A 26,926-nucleotide genomic window follows, 5' to 3' on the forward strand; every position below is an offset into this window, starting at 1 on the left:
CCTTTTTTTTACTAAACAGCCTCCTCCTCCAAGGAAAAAAAATATATTCACCTGAAACCTACATCAGGGGAGCCATAAGACATGTGTTCAGGTGCCTGATGAAAAATACTGAGGTTTGGTTGAAGCAGAAGAGTCCAACAGGAGAAGTGAAAATGACTGGAGCCATTTCCTCTCACCACAAGCTTTGAACAGTCATAACTTCTACAACATATCTGCGCCAAACATCTCGTGCTTGTTGAGTCATACTGTAGGGGTCATTTGCATCAACCCTATAGCGCCAACTAGTGGCAATAGAAAGTCACTCATTTTTCTAATATATGTCCAGTTCTTTTCAGGTTGGTCATTGTAGTTTCAAGACCTTTTGAAATTTTACGGCCCATGTCCACGTGTCTCTGTCTGTTGCCGTGACGACCCTTTATTCGCTCCTTTTTTGTAGTACTCTCTCCAATAGGGGTTTTTATCTCTTAGGTGTGTGAATGTAAAGAGGCAACTTTCGAGCATGTTCGGTTCTAATGAGATGATTAGAGAAGACGATCTGCCACCACCCTGACCTGCACACTGTCCGAGTTGCGCTAGATTGCGAGGGCCCGTTCAGTCCTGCTTGCAGGCCTAGTTCTGTTTGTTATTTATAATGTTTTGTGTTTGTCACCAAATAAACAGGTCAGTTTCTTGTTACCAACCATTGTGTGTTATTCAAACTCGCATAATTCAGCTGGCTAGTTGTTATCAAGAGTACTAAAACCCTTTTCAAAATGAGTCTAACAACTACGTAAGGAGGCCAAATAACTTTAAACTATGCTCAGATAGGCCAGTATCGGCCAGTATCGGTATCGGAAGTGCAAAACAATATCAGGATCGGGACATCCCTAGTCAAAATTGCTCTTTGAATCTCTAAAGTTGCAAACCCCATGAGCCAGAGTATTTGATGGCTGGAGAGATATATGAGTTTTGCTCAAAACTACAATCGATAGTCGTCTTTTCTGACAGAACCCAAACTAAATTGGAAAATCTTTTTTTCTTCGTCCCGGACAGCACCAAATCTCCTCAGGAAAACATGGATAACTTCGGATATTGTGGTAGATGATGGATGGATATTCAATAAGGATGGAAATAATTCTCAAACATATACTGTAAATTCTCAACTTTATTTATAAAACACTATGAAACAACAGACATTGGCACAAACTCATGTACAGAATGTGCAAGGGTGAAAATCATATAATAGAACAAACAAGCAAGCAGCTAAGGTTCCCTTCTTAGCAGAGCTTTATGTGCTTGCCTTTTTCTGAAAAACTTTGACCAAAAACTGAGCAAGAGAAAGGTTTACCTCTATTATGGGAGTGTTTTGTTAAGTGATCCTTCCAGGTGAATCTGTGGCCACCAACTGAGCAGGTGACTGGTTTCTCACAAGTATATTTTGTTGTGTATACATTTATATACCACTTATGGGCAAACCTGTCGCCACAAACTGAGCAGTCGAAGGTTTCTCACCAGTGTGGATTATTATGTGTATTTTTTAAAGATTCTTTCCGAGTGAATCTTTTGCCACAAATTCAGGTTTCTCCCTAGTGTGGATTCTTGCGTGTCCTTGCAAGCTATTCTTCCTCGAGAAACCTTTACCACAAACTGAGCAGGAAAAAAGTTTTTCCCCAGTGTGGGTTCTTGCATGTCTTGTTAAATATTGCTTTAAAATAAAAGCCTGGCCACAAACTGAGCAGGAGAATGGTTTCTCACCAGTATGGATTTTAGCGTGTGTTTGCAAGTTATTCTTCCTCGAAAAACCTTTACCACAAACTGAGCAGGGGAATCGTTTCTCACCAGTGTGGACACCAGTGTGTGTATTAAGAGAGTCTTTCCGGTTGAATCTTTGGCCACAAACAGAGCAAGAGAATGGTTTCTCACCAGTGTGGGTTCTTTTGTGACTCTCTAGGTTCTCTTTTCTAGCAAAGCTTTGGCTACAAACTGAGCAGGAGAATGGTTTCTCACCAGTGTGGGTTCTTAGATGTCTTGTTATACATTTCCTTGAAGTAAAAGCTTGCCCACAAACTGAGCAGGAGAATGGTTTCTCACCAGTGTGGATTCTCGCGTGTGCTTGTAAGTGTTGCTTGTTCGAAAAACCTTTACCACATACTGAGCAAGAGAATGGTTTCTCACCAGTGTGCAATCTTGTGTGTCTTTTTAAGTCTTGCTTTATAGTGAAACCTTTACCACATACTGAGCAGGAAAATGGTTTCTCACCAGTGTGTACTCCTGTGTGTGCGTTTAAAGATCCTTTCCAAGCAAATCTTTGGCCACAGACTGAGCAGGTAAAAGGTCTCTCACCAGTGTGGGTTCTTTCATGTCTTTTTAAGTCTTGCTTTATAGCGAAACCTTTACCACATATTGAGCAGGATAATGGTTTCTCACCAGTGTGTACTCCTGTGTGTGCGTTTAAAGATCCTTTTCGAGCAAATCTTTGGCCACAGACTGAGCAGGTAAAAGGTCTCTCACTAGTGTGGGTTCTTGCATGTCTTTTCAAGCTTTGCTTTATTGTAAAAGCTTGGCCACAAACTGAGCAGGAGAATGGTTTCTCACCAGTGTGGATTCTTGCATGTCTTTTTAAGTGTTGCTTGATCAAGAAACCTTTACCACAAACTGAGCAGGAGAATGGTTTCTCACCAGTGTCGACACATATGTGATTTTTTAATTGTCCTTTCCGAGTGAACCTTTGGCTAAATATTGAGCAGGAGCTAGATTTCTCTCCAATGTGCTTCCTCATATGCCCTTCCAAATGAGGTTTTCTACCACAGGTTTTCCCACACTTTGAACATCTGCAGTGTTTGTTGTCACTGTGAGCCGTCTTATGACCATCCTCCGCATCAACAACACCGGTGTAGGTCGAGCGTGACGTGGCTAAGTCGCTATCTGGTAGTGAAGCTATGAGGTTGTTTACTTGGGATCTTTGTGTTGAGCTGCTGATGACTCTCGGAGGCTCCCCATCTTTGCTGTCACTCAGACATTCATCTTCAGTTAACTGTGCGATGTCTGTCTCCTTTTTAACACATGCTAGCTTCTCGTCCTCCTCTTTTTTGATGTAGTGGATCTGCGTTAGAACCTCCTCTGAAACTTTTGGGGGCCCAGACTCCTCCTCTTTACAGTCAAGAGTCACTTCCTTCTTTATTTTGTGACTTTCTTTCATGTTCGGGGACTCCAGCTCTTCTTCCTCTTTAACTGAAGGCCAGTCTGGCTGACGGTAATCAGGATGAAGTACTTTTCCACCGAATTCTGCAGAACAAAAAATACACACATGGGTTGGTCAAGTCAATTATCATGTGTCTTTGTACCAAGGGCTGGATTAATCTGAAAAGATCTCAATTTCTTTCAACTCAATACAATGACGTCTATCATTTTATATTAGCATTGAGAAAGCGAGCGCTCAAAAGATCAAATGCATTTTGTATTTGCTGGCAGAGTTAACCCTCACAGCGGTACACGTCGCGTACCTTTTCAGTTAGCGAAGCACCGAATATAAAAGTAGATACAAACTGTTTAAGGAGGACAAGGAGACGCTGCTGCTTGCTTGGACACTCGCTGCACACACACCGACTGCATGCAGGAGGGTATTTATTTGTCACGCCAACACAGGTGCACACAATCAAGTAAATTAGACATAATTGAGAGCATAGTTTAACACCCCCACTTGCTCTCACATTATAAGCAAAAACGCAAAAAAATACACATTAGTCATAATTACAATATTACATACTGTATGTGGTACAATACGCGATCACACAATCTTTGTCATATTGCACTACTGCTGCTTCAATCAGTCAGTCATTCTCCAAACATAAATTTTTCAAATTTCATTAACTTAAATTTTGTTGCAGGCTTTGTCATCACATCTGCTAACCGCTCATCAGTTGGACAATATTCCAACAAAACTTATCCCCCAGTTACAGTTGAACGAATAAAATGATACTTAATATCAACATGTTTGCATCTGTCTACTGACTGGGTTCTTACTCAAAGCTGTTGTACCCTGGTTGTCCTCATACACTCTGGGTAGCCCATATACAAGCCCATCAATGCCACTCAAAAACTGTGAAAGATATAAACACTCTTGAATAGTTGCAGCATGAGCAATATACTCTGCCTCGCATGTGGATATTGCTACAGTAGGCTGCTTTTTTTGTTTTCTATGATGTTAAAGCGCCTTTCTTAGTCAGGCTAATACAGTACCCAGTTGTACTTCGTCGGTCATTCACATCACCAGCACAGTTTGCATCACTGTAGGCGTGAATACCTAGGTTTTCATCTGACTTCCTGTAACATAATTGTTTCATCGCTTGTACCTCTAAGATATCTAAGGACATGTTTAACAGTTCCAAAATGCTGATCAGTGAGTTCATTAAAATACTGCGACAGTTTACTCACAATAAACTCAAATCAGGTCTTGTAACAAACTGTCAAATAAATTAGGCTTCCTACTGCCTCTCTGTATTTTGCAACATTATCCATTAATGAATTATCTGTGTAAATTAGTTTCTGTTCACATGGTGTCGATCTAGGTTTACAATCATACATGCCAAACCTTTCGAGAATTTTCTCAACATACTTTACTTGTGACATTGTTACACAGTTGTTGCTTTGCTTGTAATCGATACCAAGAAAATGTCGCAGCTTCCCCAAATCCTTCATTTTAAACCTTGCTGTAAGCATCCTTTTTGTTACTTTGAGCGCATTTTCATCACTTGCTGCAGTGATTGTCATCAACCCAAATTAATACGATCACCTTTTCATTTTCTTTTTGACGCGTGTAAACACAGTTATCAGTCTGATTCAGCGAAAAATTGTTTCGTATCAAACATTCATGTAACAATTTATTCCAATTTCTGCCAGATTGTTTTAGCCCACATAATGACCTCTCTAACTTGAACACCATCTCTGTGCAGTCTATAGGGGCATTTAGATAGGCAGTTTTAACATCCATTTGGTGCAAGATTGTTTTCTTGTGCAGTCTTCTGCATTAAAACTCTAACACTTGTCATGTTAGCTATAGGAGAAAAAGTCTCCTCATAATCTACACCCATCTTTTGACTGTAACCCTTAGCGACATATCTGTCTTTGTATTTTTCGGATCCATCAACATTGGTTTTCATGGTATACGCCCATCTATCCCCCACTGCTTTCTTGCCCTCTGGCAGATTGGTCAGGGTAAATGTGTTATTTTCTCAAAGAGAATCCATTTCCTCATCCATTGCTGTTATCCCTTGTTTTGATTTATCAGAGTTTACAGCTTCTGTGAATGACACAGGTATACCACACATCACACGATAACAGTAATCAATGTTGCTCTGGACTTGATCAGTGTCCTCTTTAAAAACACTACAATCTTTGTGCCTGTCTGGCTGTCTCCTCTCCTAGGAGACTCAAGGCTCACGCTTTATCTCAATACTTTGTGGTTGGTCAAAGTATTGAGATAAACCTTCTAACCTTCTAGACCTATGTTGGATGATATCATCATCATCACTATTAGGTGCAAAGTTAGTCGGTGTCTGTCTTTTTTCACCTGATTTAGCCACACATTTCACCAATCTCTGTTTCTTTACCTTCCTGCTGGCAGGGAAATAAACAAAGTATGCCGGGCTATATTTGTCATAGCCGATAAAAATTTTTCAGACCTTGGATCGAGTTTCCCTTTGTCTTGAGTTTAGGCAAAACACTCCCAACCGAATTTTTGCATTTTGGACAAATTTGGTCGTCTTCCTGTCAGCATCTGGATTGGTGTCTGCTCTATACGTTTGTTAAAACATCAGTTTATAATTACAGCATAAGTCCACAATTGTTTTGGCAAACCACTTTCAATCAGCATGCACCTTGCCGTATTAAAAAGTGTACGCCAATTTCATTCAGCAGTCCCATTTTGATGGGGAGAATATGGTGCTGAGGTCTGATGCCTAATTGCATTTTTAATGAGCAATGTTTGGTATGCTTTACTTGTGATTTCAGTACCGTTATCAGATCTCAGACATTTTACTTTTCCATATGGGGCTATATCAGCTAGAAATTTTTCTGTAGCGAATATTGTGTCGCTTTTGTTCTTTAGAAAATACACAAACACTGTACTGGTAAAATCGTCAGTAAATGAGAGTGCATATTTGTGCCCATCTCTCCACCCTGGATGAATTGGTCCCGCTAGGTCTGTATTAACCAATTCAAGAGGGGTTTTAGCCTGTACGTCAGGGTCCCTGTTTCTCGTTTGATAGAACTTTCCCCAGATGCATCCTTCACATTGTAAAGGTTTGTTTGTTAACCCCTTAATATCCATACCATCAACAACGTCTTGCCACCTCTGTATATCATTGTAATTGCAATGACCAAGTATTTCATGCCATGTTTGCAAATCATGACACCCCTTATATTGATCAATGCATCCGTTATCATCATTATTTACTGTGTACAGATAATATAGTCTATCGTGTATGTGCATCACAAATCCCGTACAGTCTTTGTGGATTAAAACGTCCTTCCCCTTCTTGAAGATCACCGTCGCTCTATTTGCAGTGGCTGCCCGCACAGACAGAATGTCTTGTGGGTATGATGGAATACACAACGCCTGCCTCAGCGTTGCGTTCACGTGTCTTCCTTTGCTGTCAATCAGACAACGCCTGCCTCAGCGTTGCGTTCACGTTTCTTCCTTTGCTGTTAATCAGACAAACTTGTGTGTCGCCTCGGCGCTCTGCGATGCCCTTGCCCCGTGTGCCGTCTGCCAGCTCCACGTAGTGAGTCTTGGCTTGGAACTTGTCATCAAACTTTTTAAACTTTGCGATATCGGTGACGATGTGTGAAGTGGCCCCGCAGTCAACCAGTAAGCCCCGCACGTCCACTCGCGCTGCTCCCTCATAGTATTCGCTGTCCTAGTCGGCTCTCTTCCCGGAAACTCTGCGTGAATCATCTCGGTCTCGCCGCTGTTTCCGTTTGCAAGTTGTGTCCCGGTGGGTGTTGTTTCTGCAGTAGCTGCACCAGAGTTTGCACTGGCAGGCTCTCGCCAAGTGTCCTTTCGTGCCACACTTAAAACACGCCATTTCCGCCGCGGCCTTCGCGGTTACCCGGTCACCTGCTTCAGCGGGTTCCCCTCTCTGCTGGCTAGGGTTGCCACCTTTCAGAAATAGAAATAAGGGACGCCCCCCTCGCGCCCAAAGCCTTACGGGCGAAAAAAAGGGGCATCCCCAAAACTCCTAAAATGCATAGAAATGTATCTATTTTTAGATGAGAAAACTGTATTGTGCACTATGTGGGCATGGCAGTTTCCTTGCAGCAGATTGTTTTTTTTTTTTCTACTGCAGGTTAGTGAAAACAAAGTTGTGAATATCGTAATTAACATTTGTGTTGTTGGCACTGAACCCGGTCACGTGATCCATTGACAAGCCAAATTTCTTAAGGGAATGTTCCAGGAGAGCTACAATTCCAGCAGCTGACTCGTCTGCATTATCTATGAAGTCCAGCATTTTGTTGGTGAGCCCAGACACTGGACTGAAGTACTGGACAGCAAGGGGAAGCATCTTCCTGCTCAATTTATTCGAGGCATCGGTCTGTATGGAGAATGGGATGGGTGACGTTAAGATCTTGAGCACATCACCCACTGCCTTTGGACCCAGGACTTGTCAACGGTGCCTCTTGCTTTGTTCTCCCCAGTCATTTTCTTCACCATTTTGGAATCACATAAAAATCTTCTGATTGAGCATGTGTCCACAGTCGGCACTACTGTAGCCCTGACCACGTTTTACTGTGTGCTATACCTGTGTCACCTCAGCTGCAGTAATTTAGAGGGTAGGAGTGGGATGATGTCAAATTCACTATCAATCAATCAATAGATAATATATAGCCGCAGTAGGACTATAGATTCACTGTTTATTTGCTGTTAATCTATTAGGAATTATTCCAAATGAGGAGCATTAGTTGCGGTCTCCGCCCGGATCACGTACTCTGTCACAGTTTCGCTTTCTGACTTTTGCAGTGAAGTTAATTCTGTGTACAGGCTTACGATGCGCGGCTTTCCTTTACCTTGATTAGTCTCTTAAGATGTGCAGTGCTCTCCGCCCGTCATCGGCAGCTTCCCGCATGACCAGTGTCAAACTTTTGTTGTCCAAAATTGGATGAGCTTCGCGTATGCGTCTTCATTCTTTCTCTCGTCTTCAAGCAGCTCGTCCGCTTCCTTGGTAGTCGGCTTTGACAAAATCGTGTCTCTCAGCCCTTCCAAACGAAGGTGTCCCAAAAATTTCGCCTCCCATATTTCTTATTTTTTCTCATCGGCATCGAACTGCCAGCGAGTGCTGGGTCTTGTGTCGGCTCGTCCGCTCATGGTGCTAGCAATGTGCTATCATTACTTACACATAAGTGGAAACACGCTCTCGCTAAACTGTTTGGAATAACTCTGGGCCCATAACCTGTTGGCAGAATTAACGTACGTAGCGTACCTTTTCAGTTAGCGAAGCACCGAATAAAAAAGTAGATACAAACTGTTTAAGGAGGACAAGGAGACGCTGCTGCTTGCTTGGTCACTCGCTGCACACACACTGACTGCATGCAGAAGGGTATTTATTTGTCACGCCCACACGGGTGCACACAATCAAGTAAATTAGACATAACTGAGAGCATAGTTTAACAGTATTTCTGTACTGTCCTGTAGGAGAATTATCCTTACAGCCTTGTGTAATGTACAATGTGTGAAGAACATAATGTCATGGCTCTCTTGAGTTTCCAGTTATTTCTACAACTCTGATTTTTCTCTGATAGAGTGATTGGAACAGATACTTATTTGTCACAAAAACATTCATGAAGTTTGGGTCTTTTATGACTTTATTATGGGTGAACAGAAAAAAGTGATCAAATCTGCTGGGTCAATAATATACATACAGCAGCGCTAATATTTGGTAACATGTCCCTTGGCCATTTTCATTCAATTAGGCGCTTTTGGTAACCATCCACAAGCTTCTGGCAAGCTTCTGGTTGAATCTTTGACCACTCCTCTTGACAGAATTGGTGCAGTTCAGTTAAATTTGATGGCTTTCTGACATGGACTTGTTTCTTCAGCATTGTCCACAAGTTCTCAATGGGTTTAAGTCAGGACTTTGGGAAGGCCATTCGAAAACCTTAATTCTAGCCTGATTTAGCCATTCCTTTACCACTTTTGATGTGTGTTTGGGGTTATTGTCCTGTTGGAACACCCAACTGCGCCCAAGACCCAATCTTCGGGCTGATGACGTTAGGTTATCTTGAAGAATTTGAAGGTAATCCTCCTTCTTCATTATCCCATTTACTCTCTGTAAAGCACCAGTTCCATTGGCAGCAAAACAGCCCCACAGCATAATACTACCACCACCGTGCTTGACGGTAGGCATGGTGTACTTGGGGTTAGAGGCCTCACCTTTTCTTCTCCAAACATATTCCTGGGCATTGTGGCCAAACGGCTCGATTTATGTTTCGTCTGACCACAGAACTTTCCTCCAGAAGGTCTTATCTTTGTCCATGTGATCAGCAGCAAACTTCAGTCGAGCCTTAAGATGCCGCTTATGGAGCAAGGGCTTCCTTCTTGCACGGCAGCCTCTCAGTCCATGGAGATGCAAAACACGCTTGACTGTGGACACTGACACCTGTGTTCCAGTAGCTTCTAATTCTTGGCAGTTCTGCTTTTTGGTGATTCTCGGTTGAATTTTCACCCTCCTGACCAATTTTCTCTCAGCAGCAGGTGATAGCTTGCGTTTTCTCCTGATCGTGGCAGTGACAAAACAGTGCCATGCACTTTATACTTACAAACAATTGTTTGCACTGTTGCTCTTGGGAACTGCAGCTGCTTTGAAATGGCTCCAAGTGACTTTCCTGACTTGTTCAAGTCAATGATTGCTCAAGTCAATAATCACTCACAAGAAATTGCTAATTCGTGTTGCTGTATGTATATTTTTGACCCAGCAGATTTGATCACTTTTTCTGTTAACCCATAATAAAGTCATAAAAGAACCAAACTTCATGAATGTTTTTTGTGACAAAGAAGTATCTGTTCCAATCACTCTATCGGAGAAAAATCAGAGTTGTAGAAATAACTGGAAACTCAAGAGAGCCATGACATTATGTTCTTCACAAGTGTATGTAAACTTTTGACCACAACTGTATGTTAATGATTATCTTATTTAGCTTGAAAGTAGAGGCTGTTGCTGGCTGGATTGTTATGAATATTTATACAACTGCTGAAAACCCTAATCTAAGTATCAATATTAGGGTTATCCCAATCGCATATTTTTGCACCGGAGTCCGAGTCACCTTATTGAGAATCTGCTGATAACGAGTCCCGATCCCATACAGTAAATAAAGGTTTTTTATGTTACAGTACTTCCCCTCCACTTTTACCACACGCGTAAAATGTGCTAGTATATATTTTGCAATCTTTTGGCAATGCCATTGTATTTCTGGATTATTGTGTTACTTTTTAGCCCTTTAAAAGTAACAAAATATATAAATATATACACTGCTAGCCAAAAGTATTGGCACCCTTGCAATTCTGTCAGATAACGCTCAATTTCTCCCAGAAAATTATTGTAATTACAAATGCTTTGGTGGTAATATCTTCATTTATTTTGCTTAGAATGAAAAAACACAAAAGAGAATGGAGAAAAAAAAAAATCATTATCATTTTACACAAAAATCCAAAAATGGGCCGGACAAAAACATTGGCACCCTTTGAAAAATCATGTGATGCTTCTCTAATTTGTGTAATTAACAGCACCTGTTACTTACTTGTAATGGTGTTATACTTATATAGCGCTTTTCCACCTTTCAAGACGCTCAAAGTGGCAGTTAACAGGTGGTGGCAATAACTAAATCTCACGTGCAGCCAGTTAAAATGGATTAAAATTGACTCAACCTCTGTCCTGTGTCCTTCTGTGTACCACATTGAGCATGGAGAAAAGAAGACCAAAGTACTGTCTTAGGGCTTGAGAAGCAAAATTGAAATTGCCCATGCTTCCTCAAATAGCCATCAATGGCCAAAAAGTCCATCTCCAAAGACCTGAATGTTTCTGTGTCTGCCGTGCGCATGTATAAGTGTAAAGCCAATGGCACTGTGGCTAACTTTCCTAGATGTGGACGGAAAGTAACAACAGTGTAAACCTGTACAAAGGGACTCTATGGTAGGAAGACCTCACTTCTGACCCAGAGCCATACAAAAGCCAGGTTTGAGTTTGACAAAACTTACCTGAGAAAGCCAAAAACATTTTGAAAGAATGTTCTCTGGTCAGATGAGACAAAAGTAGAGCTTCTTGGGAAAAGGCATCAACATAGAATTTACAGGACGAAAACGAGGCCTTCAAAGAAAAGAACAACGTCCCCACAGCCAAACAAGGCAGAGGTTCCCTGACGTTTTAGGGTTGCTTTGCTGCCTCTGGCACTGGACTGCTTGACCGTGTGCATAGCATTATGAAGTCTGAAGACTACCAACACATTTTGCAGCATGATATAGGGCCCAGTGTGAGAAAGCTGGGTCTCCCTCAGAGGTCATGGGTCTTCCAGCAGGACAATGACCCACGGCAGACTTCAAAAAGCACTGCAAAATGGTTTGAGAGAAAGCACTGGAGACTTCTAAAGTGGCCAGCAATGAGTCCAGACCTGAATCCCATGGAACACCTGTGGAGGGATCTGAAAATGGCACCCTTCAAATCTCAGAGACCTGGAGCATTTGGCCAAAGAAGAATGATCTAAAATTCCAGCAGAGCATTGTAAAAAACTACCGGATACCGGAAGCGGTTGTTCGCAGTTATTAAAGGTTGCGCTTCCAAGTATTAGGCTGAGGGTGCCAATACTTTTGTCCAGCCCATTTCTGGAGTTTTATGTAAAATGATAATGATTTAAAATGTATTTCGTTCTCTTTTGTGTTTTTTTTTTTTTCATTGCAAGAAAAATAAATGAAGATATTACTACCAAAGCATTTGTAATTGCAATCATTTTCTGGGAGAAATTGAGCATTATCTGACAGAATTGCAGGGGTGCCAATATCTTTGGCCACTAATGTATTATATATATAAATTAGGCCTGAAGGATATAGGAAAAAAATAACATTGTGATATGTATTGCCAAGGCTCCACACTTACTTTTTGCATTGGTTGTACTACACATTTTTAATGGCATCACCTTTAACGCCATACTTTTAATCACTCTCTATAACATCCATATAAGTATTTCATTCATTCATCTTCTGAACCGCTTCTCCACACGAGGGTCGCGGGTGTGCTGGAGCTTATCACAACTATCTCCAGGCAGAAGGCAGAACAGGTTGCCAGCCAGTCGCACTGCACATATAGACACACAACCATCACACCTATGGACAATTTGGAGCGTTCAATCAGCATATGATGTTCATTCTTGGGTATTGGCAGTAACCCAGAGAAAACCCTGGCAGGCATGGGAAGAACATGCAAACTATACACAGGAACTTCAGAGGCGGAATTGCACCCACGATCAGGGAACTGTGAGGTGGACGTGCAAACCACTGTCCCACCGTGCCGCGTACTTAATGTGAATTATTTTTAAACAAGAATAACGTAGGAAAAAGCTTGTCTTCATTAAAAGCTTCATTGAGTGAGTCGGATCAAATTCACTCACGCTGCCGAGAACAGCCTCACACTTACACAATGAATGAGGTGGCACAGCACACTTCAGACTGGGTTGCAAGTTTAACGGTGATTAACACATTTGTGCCTTTGATCGTAGAGCTAACAAGCCTTCTCTGGCCAGAGCAAAGCTACAAACCTATCAATCATCGTTAAAGCTAGGTACCAAATATCAGCTGCACTGGTGACCAAGAAAAACAGTTTAGTCACACTGCTTAGCAGGAGAAATGGTGAGAGGCTGTACGAGAACGAAGCAGAAAAACATTTTTTAAATTTTCGATCACGTGATTAATTTATATAATGCCGTTTAATCAAGGCTTGCTGTATATTAAAAGGATCCGGGATCTGCACATTTGCTGCTTTTGTGAAGTAAAACAAAAGTTTACACGTTAAAAACTGGAGCACAACTTCATAGTGAATATGTCAGTATTTTTTGTAAGTATTCTTTTAAATAAAACAACACCAAATTATTTAGGAAAGCTTGAGAAAATAGGCCTAACGATGTCACTGGTTTCTGCCCCCAGAGAGTAAAAATTTTACGCTTTCCAATGATGCATCACCAAATGATGTATCACACATTCGAATTATCTATCATTTTTAGCTTAGAATCATTATTTGATGTAACATTTTGTTTTAAAAAGAAAAACATGACTTTAAAAAGTTATTCACTTGTTATTCACTTAACTTTTAAACAAATTACGTCACAATGAAAAAAATTGTGTCTATGAATAGGTCACGGGTATACAGTATAACTCATAATTCTTACAGAAGATACAACAATGCATTAACATTCTTTAATCATGATTGAAAATGTATTTTAAAAGCCCACTTGCAAATATTAAAATAGTATGGTATTGGAATTTAACCCCTAAAATTCCCTGGGAAATATTTTTTTGCACAGACCAAACTTCCTGTCCCAGGCCCTAAGAAGAGTCGTGCATTCTGGAAAAAACCTCCGCAACGCAAAGGACATGGTTGAGTATCTGTCAGAGAAGCATGGCACTGCCCTGTGGTACCGGTTTAATCGCTTTCTCATACAAGTCGTTGTGTCCTTTCACCCAATGACTATGAAATGACAATGAGTGGGGAATTCATCTTTAAGATATAGATAAAATAAGTTTTCTGTTCCAAAGTGATACTTCAAGTATTTGTTATTTATTATTATGTACCAGGATGGGTGTTAAAACCTAATTTTTAAGTGATAAACTTTTTATTTATTTTTTTTAAATTCAAAGGACTCAAAAATGTCCATTTTTAATTCGCCTGATTTGAACTACTTTTCAGGTGTCAAACAATGCTGTCTTGCTCAAAAATTTTCTTCCCCCGCAGAAAGTAGAAATTTCCAATAATGTATCACGCATGTATGTGGGACAATTTTGAAATTTGGCCAAATTTGGGGTCTCAAAGCAGAACCAAAGCCACCTGAGTGTTTTCCACCATATATACTAGTATAGAGCTCAGTGTTTCCCACAGGGTTTTAGGAGACTGTGGTGGAAGGGTCTCTGACCCTCGGGGTAGGGTGTGTGTGTACATTTTCAAGCCTGGTGTATCTCTTTAGGGCATTTTGAGACCACTGAATGTAATATAAATTGCTGTATGCGGTGTCGCCGGATCGCGCCAAATGCAGCAGACAGTAGTCCCGTAGCCTGGTACACCAGATTCAGCGGCAATATGTTCCAATCCGCGGTAAATTCGGTTTTACATGACCAAAAACACATCGAGTCGCTAAAACCAACAGTCTGTCTCGTGCTAGCCATGTTTAATATGTTGAAATGCCTCTCGCTAGTTTCTTGTCGCTTTACCGACGTCGCATCAGCCCGTCGCTGATTGGTCCGCTCCGCTGTCTATTTGCTGTGGCTGGCTCCGCCGTGGAAATTTTTTTCTGCTGAATGGTGGCCAGACTCATACTCTCATAGCCAGGCATTAAAAAGGGGCAGGTGTTAAAAAGGTGAGAAGGGTGTGGAGGAAATATGTTCCAGTACACTGTACACCCCAACAAAATATTGAGTGAATATTTTCCATTGAAGTAATGTTGTTTTGCGTTTGGGCCACATTTTGGCTAGGACATTTGTGTCTTTATTATTCAATCAAATAAGTTGCTTCAAACAAAAAAAATATATATATAAAGAAAAACTGCACATGTGTCAATCACCGTTTAACAAAGCCTGAGAGGGTTTGAGTAGACTCACTATGAAGCATTTAATAAAGCCAAGCATTTTCTTATTATTTTATTCTTATTTAAAAATAATTCGGTGGGGCAGTAACATGTTTAAAACTTATAATTCTTACATTTTGAAGTGCTTGAAAACCATTTATAAATGATACTTTGGTGAAAAAAGTGAAAAAACATGTCTTATATATATGTATCTTTTTTCCAATGTAAAATCTGAATAAATACATTGAACACGCACAAAAAAATGGGGGGAGGGCGCTACTTCGCGTTTTTCACTTATTGCGGCGGGTTCTGGTCCCCATTAACCGCAAAAAACGAGGGATCCCTGTATTTCTGAAAAGCTTTAAGAAGCAAGAGTCATTCCCACCACTCGTCGGGCCGGTGTTGTGCCGACACCGGCCGTCCCAGCCGAAAATAACGCGTCTCAGGCGGACGACGCGAGCGATGCGCCCCCTCCATCCGAGAGCATGCCGCTTAATTTGACTCAACAGTGTGTTTCTTCGTTTATATTACCGCTAAATACACAAGCTTGACGCCAATTTAACGGGAGCTATTTTTTTTCATGAGAGATTTGGCTAGCTCTGGCAGTGTTCAACGTAAGCTGCAACGAATGGCAGTAACTTTTTTATATCGCAAATGTGAAAACGATTGAAACCATTACTCACCAAATTCAATCTGCTGGCAAATACAGGCAAGTGTGTATGCTGCGCTCTGGTCTGCCCCGGTGTGGATACGGCCTGCTTTTTGTTTTCGCAGCTTTGCAATGGAACCAAAGGCTCTCCGAGCACTCGATGTACACGTAAGGAGTGCGCGCGTTTGGAATAATGGAACTCAGCTTGGGCTGATGATTGGTTCTCGTCAGCGAAGCATCTACAAGGACTTGCTGACTGTCCAAGCGTCACTTTTTTAAAGAACCGATTTCTTAAGTGCTCAGTTTACGTACAAAGTTAATCACATGATGATAATAATAATAATAATAACAATTAAATAAAACCTCCCGACCCCCCCCCCCCCCCAAAAAAAAAGAATTTAGTCCTCGGATCTACGCAATTCACATAGGTCGCCCTTTTTGAATTCAAAACGGCGAATTTCGCCGAAAGATGAGAGATTTTCATGCCTGCATAGCACAGCTATGAGTCTGGTGTACCAGGCTAGTAGTCCCGTCTATGAGCGCGACCTGTTGGCGCGTGTGTCTGTGTGTGTGCACACACGCACGGGCGCGCTCTCGCTCGCGGGTGTAATCGGCTGACTGACGCATCTGATTATTATCTTTTTCTTTTTCAGCGGGGGCCGCCACAGTCTCATTCATTGGTGGGAAACACTGAGAGCTGAAACGAATACTCGAGCAACTCGAGTAACTCGAGTTTAAAAACTGCTCCAAGTAATTTTATTTACCTCGAGGAATCGTTTAATTTTGCCAGCTCTAAGCATCACGTTTTGCCCGGACTACTTTTAATGCGGGACAACGCGCTGATGTCACGTGAGTAGAGGCGGAAGCAATAAAAAAATATAAAATACCTTTCTGCAGCCGACAGCCGCTACAAACTACGCCGATGTTGCTAAAAACGAGCCCGCATGATCTTAATGCATCTCATAGATATTACATGTATGTTGAACTAGATGCGAAATGACAGAGTCAGCGGTGTTAGTAAAGAGCCGCCATCTTAAAGCAGTACACGTCACAGCGCTAACAAGTAAGATTAACGTTACTCGCTCACGTAACGTTAGCCCTGCGCGTGGGATCTTGTGAAAAGACAACAACAGAAAGGCACGTCTCTCGCTCTCCCGCACCTCCCTCACCCCCGCACGTCACGCGGAGCATTCAGGAACGCATGCAAATATCCCCGCCATATTATAACCTGATATGTTAAAATACATTTATTTTGAACACTGCAAAAACTCAAAATCCTATCAGGACTTACAGTTTAGACTAACTTAAAACTTAACTAGAACTTAAAAATGGCTTGACACAAATGGAAATTCAATTGAAACACGTGGGGAAAAACACCTAACTTTTAAGTGATGTGTGTTATCAAGCATAATGGCATTTTTAGGTAAGAAATATATATATATATATATATATATATATATGTATATATATATATATATATATATATTTTTTTTTTAATAAGATCTAAAAGGTTTTCGAGTGAAAGCAGTGAATTGGTCTTTTTTTTTTTTATTCTAGTCACATCTGAGGCAATTGTTGGCTGTTTTCAACAATGTACACTGAAAATAAAGACATTGATTGACTGAAAATGGTTCAATATTAGATGAAATATCTTGTTTTCTCATGTATATTTATCAGGGTCCCCCCAGAATTGATAAATCTAAATTCAATACTTTTAAGACCTTTTCTAATGCCATTTCAACTGAAAATTAATACTTTTCTCGCACCCATTATTTAGATAATATTGAATCATTTTAAAAAATGAAGCACTGAACATCAAACTTAACCTCAATTACTAAGTGTGTTTGACAAAAGAATGCACATTTATTGAAGATACAATTAAAACAAAAAGTTCTTTATGTCATGACCTACCTTATTAAAATGTAATAATAATCGTGCTGTCAGGCGATTAATTTTTTTAAAATCGCGACTAATAGCATGCTGTCAATAGTAAACTTGCACTTTTTTAAAATGCATAACTTATATATTTCAATTTTTAAATACACCTGTTAGCACAGGAGTTCATCAAATTTAAGCGTCATTAGAAACAAGAAAAGAGTTTTCCTTTACACTTGTAAAGATGAATCAAATATGAATTTTCCACAAATAACTTGTAAAAAGGGAGGCACAGAAGAAGAGCGCATTTCTACTGTCTGACAGTTCTGAGATCAAGGGCTCAAGCGCGGGTTCTGTGTGAAGTTACCATTTTATTTTTGGGGTACTAGCTATAATTTTATCTTACATTAGACTGACTTTTTAAAGAATGAGGAACCTTTTGCAGGTGTTTTGAATTACACATGTGGCAAGTGTGGACAAAACTGAAGCTTTTCATCATATTCATTTTTTTGGTTTTTGGGTTTGTGGTACATGCAAATTGACATACTCAATTTTGTTGGTTTAATCTACCAAAATAAAACAACTTTTACTTGATATTCAGAATTTTGGGGGCATACTGTATATAGTTTAAATAAATAAAAAATTAATATATCATTACTTCTGAGTGTTTTCATATTATTCATGACATAAAATTACCGCAATTAAATGTGAAAGATTGAATGATTGATTGAAAAAAATAATTGAACTCACCAAAACGGCTGTCTCCCAATGCACTTATACAGTTCAGACACCTGTGTATTTCAGGGTAGTTCACGCTCATCAGTCCACCTCAGAGTGCAATGTTTTGGGTTAAAATGCCCAACTTATGTTTTGCCTGAGAACGTAGATTTCACCCCAATCCTCCATCTTTGTGCCCAAAAATAGTGCCTGGAGCCTCCATGGTGGAAGTTTTAGTGGTGCTCTCATTAAAATTATTTCATTCTGCATGTTCATTTACGGTTTATCGCTGTACATTTATCCAAACATGCTCAAAAACAACGATAATGGGTCGCGCCAACAGCCAGACGGGTTCACGCTCGTCATGCTGCCTCAACGTGCCCCATTTCGGCCATTAAAACCCAAAATTAAGTTTTTTCCAGAATCAAGTCAACAGGATGATATCATGATACTCTTTCCCAGAGGCAGAGCTGGCCGCATTGGAGAATGAGGGAGCCTGTTGCGGGGTATCGAATTTCAAACTACGGAATGCTAGAAGGGCCACAATTTATCGCGCAAAGCGGGTTGCGTGATGCCGTTAGTAAATAGTTTAACTGAAAACTTCCGTTAAAAATGTGTATTACGACCAGCCCAAACGTTAGGCCGGCCCACCGGGAACTGTCCCGGTTCTCCCGATTAGTCACTCCGGGCCTGGTACTGTGCGATTGCCTGCTGTTATGATGTTGATGCTAATGATGCTAACGGCACGCACGCACGACGTGCAGTGCATCGTAAAAATTCTACGCGTCATCTTCGTTATGGGTTAAAAAAAAAACAAAAAAAAACGTCACAGATATAATTTAGGTTGCACTGAGATGTTCTTGAAAATTAAAACCACGGTGAAAAAATTCCAGACTTACGACAGCTAATTTAATACTTTTAATACCTTTAATAATGGAAAACTAAATTCAATGCCTTTTTAATACTTTTAATAACCCGCGGGTACCCTGTTTATAATTGCTTTTTACCTAAAAAAATGTATGTTTTATCCGATTACTCAATTAATCGATAGGATTTTACGTCGATTACTCGATTACTAAAATATTCGATAGCTGCAGCTCTATACTAGTATAGATACACACATTCACTATTTTGTACTATTGGTCTACAGTATATCACCTGTTTTGACTATAATAAGTAGAAAGGATAAAAACACATATCAGCATACCTGTTGTTTCTGAAAAATGAGAAAATATCAAACTATTAAATCTCGTTTTTTTCTGTTGAATGTTAACCTAACAAGTTAAATAAATATTATCAAGCTTCAAAACTGGTTGTCGGGCATGTTTGGTTGTCAATGGGACATCAATATTACAAATTTTGACGAAACATTTTTGGGTATTTATTATAATTGGTCAGTGAAGAAAATAACAGTTTAGACATGAAGGGTATGGTGTCCTGGAAAAAGGAGGCCCAGGCCTTAAAGTGCGTATGACAGGATTAAAAAAAAAAAAGTCTTAAAAAGCATTATTATGTGAATTAGAATATTTTGAGACGATTCGACTATATACAACAATTTGGCAAAGTGCAGATGACGACAAAATTAGTGTTTTAATCTGCCGTCTAGCCACGCCTACCATTATAGGGCTCTAGCGTTCCCAACAGGTGGATAACGTCAGCGGGAGAATGGTTTCATCTGATTTAGTATGCAGCCCATTAAGAGGGAATTATTCATAACGAGGAAAATGCGACAAAGAGAGCCGCAAAATGTCATTGTGACAGTCTCTCTACTCCAATATTTATAAAATTATGTATTTTATATATTTTTATTTTTTATACATTTTATATATAATATTTTAAATATTCTTTTTATCGAAGTATTTTTCCCAATTGCTAAATAAATGATATGGTCATGACAAATAACAATCTTGTGCTAGGGTTATGGAATATGAAACAATAAAAATGCATTTATTCAGTACGACATGGCAAAATTACTCCATAACGGTCAAAACCGTCGACTTCACCTTTACTGTCACACCTCCCAAATGCTATATTATGCTGCCGTAGTTAGTCAGGCTTTTGACATTTCCCTGCCCCCTGGTTTCCGAGAATGTAAACAAACCATGAGGCGTGACAGCTAGCCGACATGCTAACCTGAACCGAATGACGTCTCAAAGTCTTATTTTCGCTTTCAAAGCGAAAAATCACACAAAACTAGCCCGGATCATGTCACACTGCCGTGGGGTTGTCGATTGTCTTTGCCGATCGGCACATATATAATATACATATATATATATGTATATATGTATATTAATAAATGGTTTTAAGCACTTCAAATGTAACTAGGCCTGCAAGCAGGACTAAACGGGCCCTCGCAGTCTAGCGCAACTCGGACGTCACACAACTCGGACAGTGTGCAGGTCAGGGTGGTGGCAGATCGTCCTCTCTAATCATCTCATTAGAACCTAACATGCTCGAAAGTCGCCTCTTTACATTCACACAACTAAGACATAAAAAAAAAACTCTATTGGAGAGAGTACTACAAAAAAAGGAGCGAATAAAGGGTCGTCACGGCAACAGACAGAGACATGTGGACATGGGCCGTAAAATAAGTATTTCAAAAGGTCTTGAAACTACAATGACCAACCTGAAAAGAACTGGACATATATTAGAAAAATGAGTGACTTTCTATTGCCACTAGTTGGCGCTGTAGGGTTGATGCAAATGACCCCTACAGGACCCTTCAGAGTATGACTCAACAAGCATGAGATGTTTGGCGCAGATATGTTGGAGAAGTTATGACTGTTCAAAACTTGTGGTGAGACGAAATGGCTTCAGTCATTTTCACTTCTCCTGTTGGACTCTTCTGCTTCAACCAAACCTCAGTATTTTTCATCAGGCACCTGAACACATGTCTTATGGCTCCCCTGATGCAGGTTTCAGGTGAATATATTTTTTTTCCTTGGAGGAGGAACCTGTCTCGTAAAAAAAGGCATTTCCTGTTCCCACTAGGGGGCGCTAGGCCTAATGGCTAATGTTTCAATGCACTCGTGTTAAGGGTGGGATCCCGCACAAACATGCCAGATATGAAAAAGATTGAACGTTGTGTCAAAGAGCTATTAGTCTTTTACTGAATTTGTCATTTTGCAGAAAAAATGGCCGACTTTGGCACCACGCCCAGGTCAGACCCATGAATGAAAACGCACCATTTTGAAAATTTTAGATCTCCTATGTCTCCTGAATAGTCTCACCAATTTTGAAGATGATCCAACTAACTCCCTCTGTGACAAGGTCTCAAATGTGCACCCTGTTAATTGATAAAAATTTCATATTCGATCAAAATTCCCGATTTCCTGTTGGGTTTGGAATATGGGTTCAGGAGACTTTTTGGAGCAGTTTTGCACAAGGTATTGACTCCCCAAATTTCATTGCTCTACGTTAAAAAAACCTAATAGGAAACGCCTTTTTGAAAAATTCAAGGGGGCGCCACTGAGCCATTTTGTTACATTTTTTGGTAACGTCGCAAGATTATCGAAATCCACGCAAAGCCGCATGTATGTGCAAAATTTGGCGAGTTTTCGTGCATGTTCAGGCCTCCAAATGTAAACTGTAGTACAAATGGATAAAAATTTCACATTCAATCCAAAATACCTGATTTTCTGTTGGATTTGGAAAATGGGTGCAAGAGACTTTTTGGAGCAGTTTTGCATAAGGTATGGACTCCCCAAATTTCATTGCTCTACGTTGAAAAAACCCAATAGGAAAGGCCTTTTTTTAAACTCCTTTCTGTCGCCACTAGTTGGCACTGTAGAGTTGATGCAAATGACCCCTACCAGACCCTTCAGAGTATGACTCTCAACAAGCACGGGAAGTTTGGCGCAGATATCAGGCATGAAAATGGGTCAGGGGTTAAAAAGGTGAGAAAGGTGTGGAGGAAATATGTTCCGGCGTTCTGCCAAAATGTCCTCTGTCGGCGAAACGTCCTACATGTGGCGAATTTGACCATTTTAATTTTTCACATAAGGCTTAATATTCGAGCGGGGGTTTAATTAGTTGAAGGAGTTGATTTCAACCACCATTGACTCGCACTAGCTTAGCCACTCCGGACCCCTGAAACTAACAAATAACTGGCAAACTGCACAGAATTTGTTCAAATCAACTCCAACGACTAATTAAACCCCGGCTAACTCAAAGATTAAGCCTAATGTAAAAATTCTGAACTTCCCCTTTAAAATAAAGACCACTGAATATGGCCATTAAAATGTTGTCTATAAAAGTTTTAGAGCAATAAAATAAACAACAAAAATGAATGAAATGAACAAGAATCCTTCAAACTATTTCATAATGGGTCCAAATTATTTTTCGAACAGATCGTGTGACTACAGCACCTTAGAGACAGCCGTTTGCATTGCTTAGCCAAAACTACAGCTGAGGAGGCAAGATGGATATTTAGAATTTCTTTAAACCTAAGCTTTCAAAACTTTCAACAACAACTGAGCTTGAACCGAGGATTGAGCACGAGCAGTATCAAAAAGTCCTGGCTTTCGTGTTACCTGTTGTGCTGTAATTCCAAGTGGTGCTTGAATTTGAATGCTTATAGCGGTCGACAGTCTTTTTGAGCCAGCGCAAAGTTCGCAGCGCACGGAGATATTTTTGTCATCTTTACTGGACAAAAATGTGACGTAATGGCTGTGTTTCCAGTGTGCAAATGCAGCCGTTTGTAGTATATCTCCTGCCTATTTCATTGCATCCTGGAGGGGAAGCAAGGCTGTGTTGTTTTGGCCGCAAACTCCCAGCGCTCACGGCTCACGCATCATGGTAATACACGTGACTCTTTTTTTTCCATCCTTGATTAGAAAATGTGACATGTGATGTCACTTCCATGACTACAGTATTCTTCATTCTACATACATTATGGGGCAATAACAAAATAGTAACGCACAGGCATCAAGGAAAGTAATTTTACTCAGATTACTGATTTAGAAAAATGAACGCGTTAGATTGTTCTTTACTGAAAGAAAGTAATCAGATTACAGTTACGCGTTACTCACATAACGCGTTACTGACAACACTGCTTTCATATTACCGTTAAATACACAAGCTTGACGCTACCTTAACGGGAGCTATTTTTCACTGGACGCTCTGGCAGTGTTCAACGCAAGCTGCGACAAACGGCAGTAACTTTGTCATACCGCAAAATATGAAAACGATTAAAACCATTACTCACCAAATTCAATATGCTGGCGAATGCATTCATCTAAAAAAAAAATTGGGAGTGAGACCTCACCTCGTCCAGCGAACGTGAATTTGTTCTTAGGACAAGATCATCTGTCGCAATTAGCGATCTTTGACGCTCTTTTTCTCTTCCCCACATACAAACTTGATTCTCTCTCAGCGGCTGTGATTAACCTCAATGAAGTTGCTCTCCTAACTAAGCCTTGCCTATCATTCGTCTTTGTAAGTTTTTAGTAACTTTGTGTATTGAATTTGAAAGGAAAATGTGTGTTTTGTTTTTGGCGAACTTTTTCATGACGCTAAACTGTTGAAGCGACTCACACGTGGAAAAATACGATTGTACAACGTTTTAAATGTATTCATTTGGTATATTTCAGTTACCACGATTTGAGAGATCAATAAATTGAAGAATTTACGCCTTGCGTTTCGAGTGTTTCTTTTTGGGTTTGCTGGAATAGCGTCACTGACACTCGCACCATCAAACAGAGGAAGGGGTAAGTGCTGCCGCGCCAAGCCACTTCTGGCTGCATTTTCGACACATGAAAAATAACGAATACGTACTACTGTATGACGGAAAATTTTAGTGGTTTTGTAACCGCCACGTTTCCATAGCATGGTAAACCGTGAAGGTAACCGGCACATGCCTACACCCGAACCCCCCACCCCCCTTAAAAGTTTTCTCCTCGGATCTACACGATTCAAGTAGGTCATCCTTTTTGACTTCAAAACGGCGAATTTCGCCGAAAGGTGAGAGATTTTCATGCCTGAGATATGTTGTATATCTGCTGAGTTATGACTGTTCAAAGTCTTTTGCGAGACAAATTGTTGACGGTCATTTTCACTTTCCTGTTTGGACCCCTCCGCTTCAACGAAACCTCAATATTTTTCATCAGGCACCTGAACACAGGTCTTAAGGCTCCCCTGATGCAGGTTTGAAGTCAACAGATTTTTTTTCCTTGGAGGAGGAACCTGTCTCGTAAAAAAAGGCATTTCCTGTTCTCACTAGGGGGCGCTAGGCCTAATGGGCAATATTTCAATGCACTCGTGTTAAGGGTGGGATGTCGCACATACATGCCAGATATGAAAACGATTGAACGTTGTGTCAAGGAACTATTAGTCATTTACTGAATTTGTCATTTTGCCGAAAAAATGGCCAACTTTGGCACTACGCCCAGGTCAGACCCGTGAATGAAAACGCACCATTTTAAAAACTTAAGACCTCATATGTCTCCTGAACAGTCTTACCAATTTTGAAGATGATCCAACTAACTCCCTCGGCGAAAAGGCTTCAAATGTGCACCCTGTAAATCGATAAAAATTTCATATTCGATCAGAAATAACCGATTTCCTGTTGGGTTCGGAATATGGGTGCCAATGCTTTTTTGGAGCGGTTTTGGACAAGGTATAGACTCCCCAAATTTCATCGCTCTACGTTGACAGACCCTAATGTTATAGGCCAATTTTAAAATTTCAAGGGGGCGCCACTGAGCCATTTTGTTACATTTTTTTTCAATGTTGCAAAATTATCGAAATTTACAATTTTCCGCACATATGTGCAAATTTTGGTGACTTTTCGTGCATGTTCAGGCCTCCAAATTGGCCATTTTCATTTGCCCTGAAAAAAAAAAAAATCCTTTGCAAAACAATAGGGCCTTCGCACGCCTAGTGCTCGGGCCCTAAAAATAAAAATAAAATAATCCTTTGCAAAACAATAGGGCCTTCGCACGCTTAGTGCTCGGGCCCTAATAATTATGATCAGTTTCAAACATAACTGTCCAACCAAATCATTTTTGAACAAGAATAAAGTACTGTAGTAGAAAAATGCTTGGCTTTATTAAATACTTCTGTTTATCTACCTTAGCTGTGACTCTTGGTGGACATATAGAAATTACAAACTCCTCATGATCACTTCTGGCATTTAATTTATATGTCTCAAACGTCTCCACACACACACACACACACACATTCATTCCAAAGCGGCTTCCTTGCAGAAACTGTTAACAAGCTTCAAGTTGCTTTAATTTCTCGCTGCGTATTTTCCATGTAATCTTGTCGTACATGTCAGCGTGTCTTGTTTGGTAATATCGCCTCGCATCGAACTTTTGAAAACAGCGACTGTCTCTTTGCAAATGAGGCAGACACAGTTGTTGCGTATTTTATTGAAGAAATAGTCCAATATCCACCTATCCTTGAAGCGTCGGCCATCGCAGTAAACTTTTTTTTTTTTATTGATTGTCGCCATTTTAGAAAATTGGAAGTAAAGGGTCACACGGGGTAATGTTGCTTAGAGTGCTGCTCTTAAAGTTTTTCAAACTTTCGTGAGAATAGGCTGAGTTTCTGTGAACAAGATAATTGGAGATGTCAGGGTAGCAGATGTCAGGAGGAGACGGCGAAGACAGCGGTTCGAAAAATATCGATTTAGGCATCAAATATGGATCTGGCTAATGGATCGACCGAAGCTTTTCCACAAAACGCCTTTTATGAAACACATCCAATGAGTTTACAGCGTCTGAAGGCACCGGGGCTTCCATGAATTGCACTATAAGTTGCACGATAAATTGAGACCATTGAGAATACGGACACAAAATGACGGACAATATGGCGGCACAATACAGCGACACGTCATTGTGTGACGTTGGTGATTGGGGTCTATCAAGCTTGTTTTCCATGTCTCCCTCCTTTAACACACCTGAATCAAATGATAAGCTCATCAGCAAGCTCTGCAGGAGCCTGATAACGATCCTGAGGATTTGATTCAGGTGTGTTAAAGGAAGGAGACATGGAAAACAAGCTGGATAACGGCTCTCGAAGACATGGGCTGCTGACCCCTGCCTTAAAGGGTTAAATGATGTTAATTGCTAAGTCACACAGAAGTGAAATTAAGGGAGAAAATAGAAAGTATTTCATGTGAACCGACCTGTTAGTCTGCGAAGAACAATTTTTGCTTGCTTTTTGCAAAGAGTCGAGAGTCGATGACGTTCTTTCGTCCCACCAAGTTCCTGCTCCAAATTTGACTTCAGTGACTTAGCGCCCATTTTAGGCTCCAACCTGATGCTCATGCCCCGGCCTCAACAACAACCACTTCTCTTTGTCCGCAAGCGAAGCTGAATTAGTCGCTGAGGCGACTTCAAAATGAAAGTTTTTAGTCCAGTCGGGTAGTGCTGGACGTCCGCATAATGTAGAAAAGTTTGTGAAGGGCGTCAATTTATTTCGGCCAAAGGAAAAAAACAAAGGCCTGCGTATAGATAAGTTTCCGAAACGTGGTTGACCGTTGCGACAAACTTGGCAGTATGCAAAGCTTCTCCTGGCAAAGGAAGCCTAGCTGCACCATGCCTCCACTGCGCCGCACTTCTCTTCTCAGGTACCATCCGACAGACAAGAAATGACGACATTACCGTCGATCTCGCTTCCTTTAGACCGGAAATTACGTCAAAACCACTGCTCTCTCTAATAATACCTGACTGCAGCCTACAATAATAAATCTTTATCTATTGCTCGGGAAATATCATATTTATAAATGTAAATTTCAAAACGTAAATCCGAACTTTAAATTATTGTTGGTTGAATTTGAATTATATCTCACATCACTTAATATGATACAAAACAATAAATACAAGTCTACTCTAGAAGCCCATGAAAAATTGTTTAGCTAATAAAATGCATTTTTTCCCCTTATTT

At 40.5% G+C, this 26,926-nt stretch overlaps 1 protein-coding gene across 3 annotated transcripts; it reads right to left on the reverse strand.

The window, feature by feature from the left end:
* Positions 1-1,129: 1,129 nt before the first annotated feature.
* LOC130909664 (gastrula zinc finger protein XlCGF57.1-like) lies at positions 1,130-26,612 on the reverse strand. Of its 3 annotated transcripts, none has more exons than XM_057826403.1 (2): positions 26,166-26,612; positions 1,130-3,264 (listed from the first exon to the last, which is right to left on the reverse strand). In XM_057826403.1, the coding sequence occupies exons 1-2, from the start codon at positions 26,305-26,307 to the stop codon at positions 1,517-1,519; spliced, it is 1,890 nt and encodes a 629-aa protein (XP_057682386.1). In that variant the 5' UTR covers positions 26,308-26,612; the 3' UTR covers positions 1,130-1,516. The 3 variants fall into 3 exon arrangements, with proteins under 3 accessions (XP_057682386.1, XP_057682387.1, XP_057682388.1); XM_057826404.1 differs by lacking the exon at positions 26,166-26,612 and adding an exon at positions 8,044-8,082; XM_057826405.1 differs by lacking the exon at positions 26,166-26,612 and adding an exon at positions 3,483-3,525.
* Between the last annotated feature and the right edge of the window lie 314 nt (positions 26,613-26,926).

This window comes from Corythoichthys intestinalis, chromosome 21, assembly GCF_030265065.1.
Source record: "Corythoichthys intestinalis isolate RoL2023-P3 chromosome 21, ASM3026506v1, whole genome shotgun sequence".
Taxonomy (NCBI): Eukaryota; Metazoa; Chordata; class Actinopteri; order Syngnathiformes; family Syngnathidae; genus Corythoichthys; species Corythoichthys intestinalis.

Excerpts from the sequence above, each read along its gene's own strand:
- LOC130909664 (XM_057826403.1), bottom strand. The coding sequence starts at position 26,307 with ATGAGCATCAGGTTGGAGCCTAAAATGGGCGCTAAGTCACTGAAGTCA. Across the intron at positions 3,265-26,165 it reads TGTTCTTCGCAGACTAACAG|AATTCGGTGGAAAAGTACTT; the intron begins GTCGGTTCACAT and ends TTTGTTCTGCAG.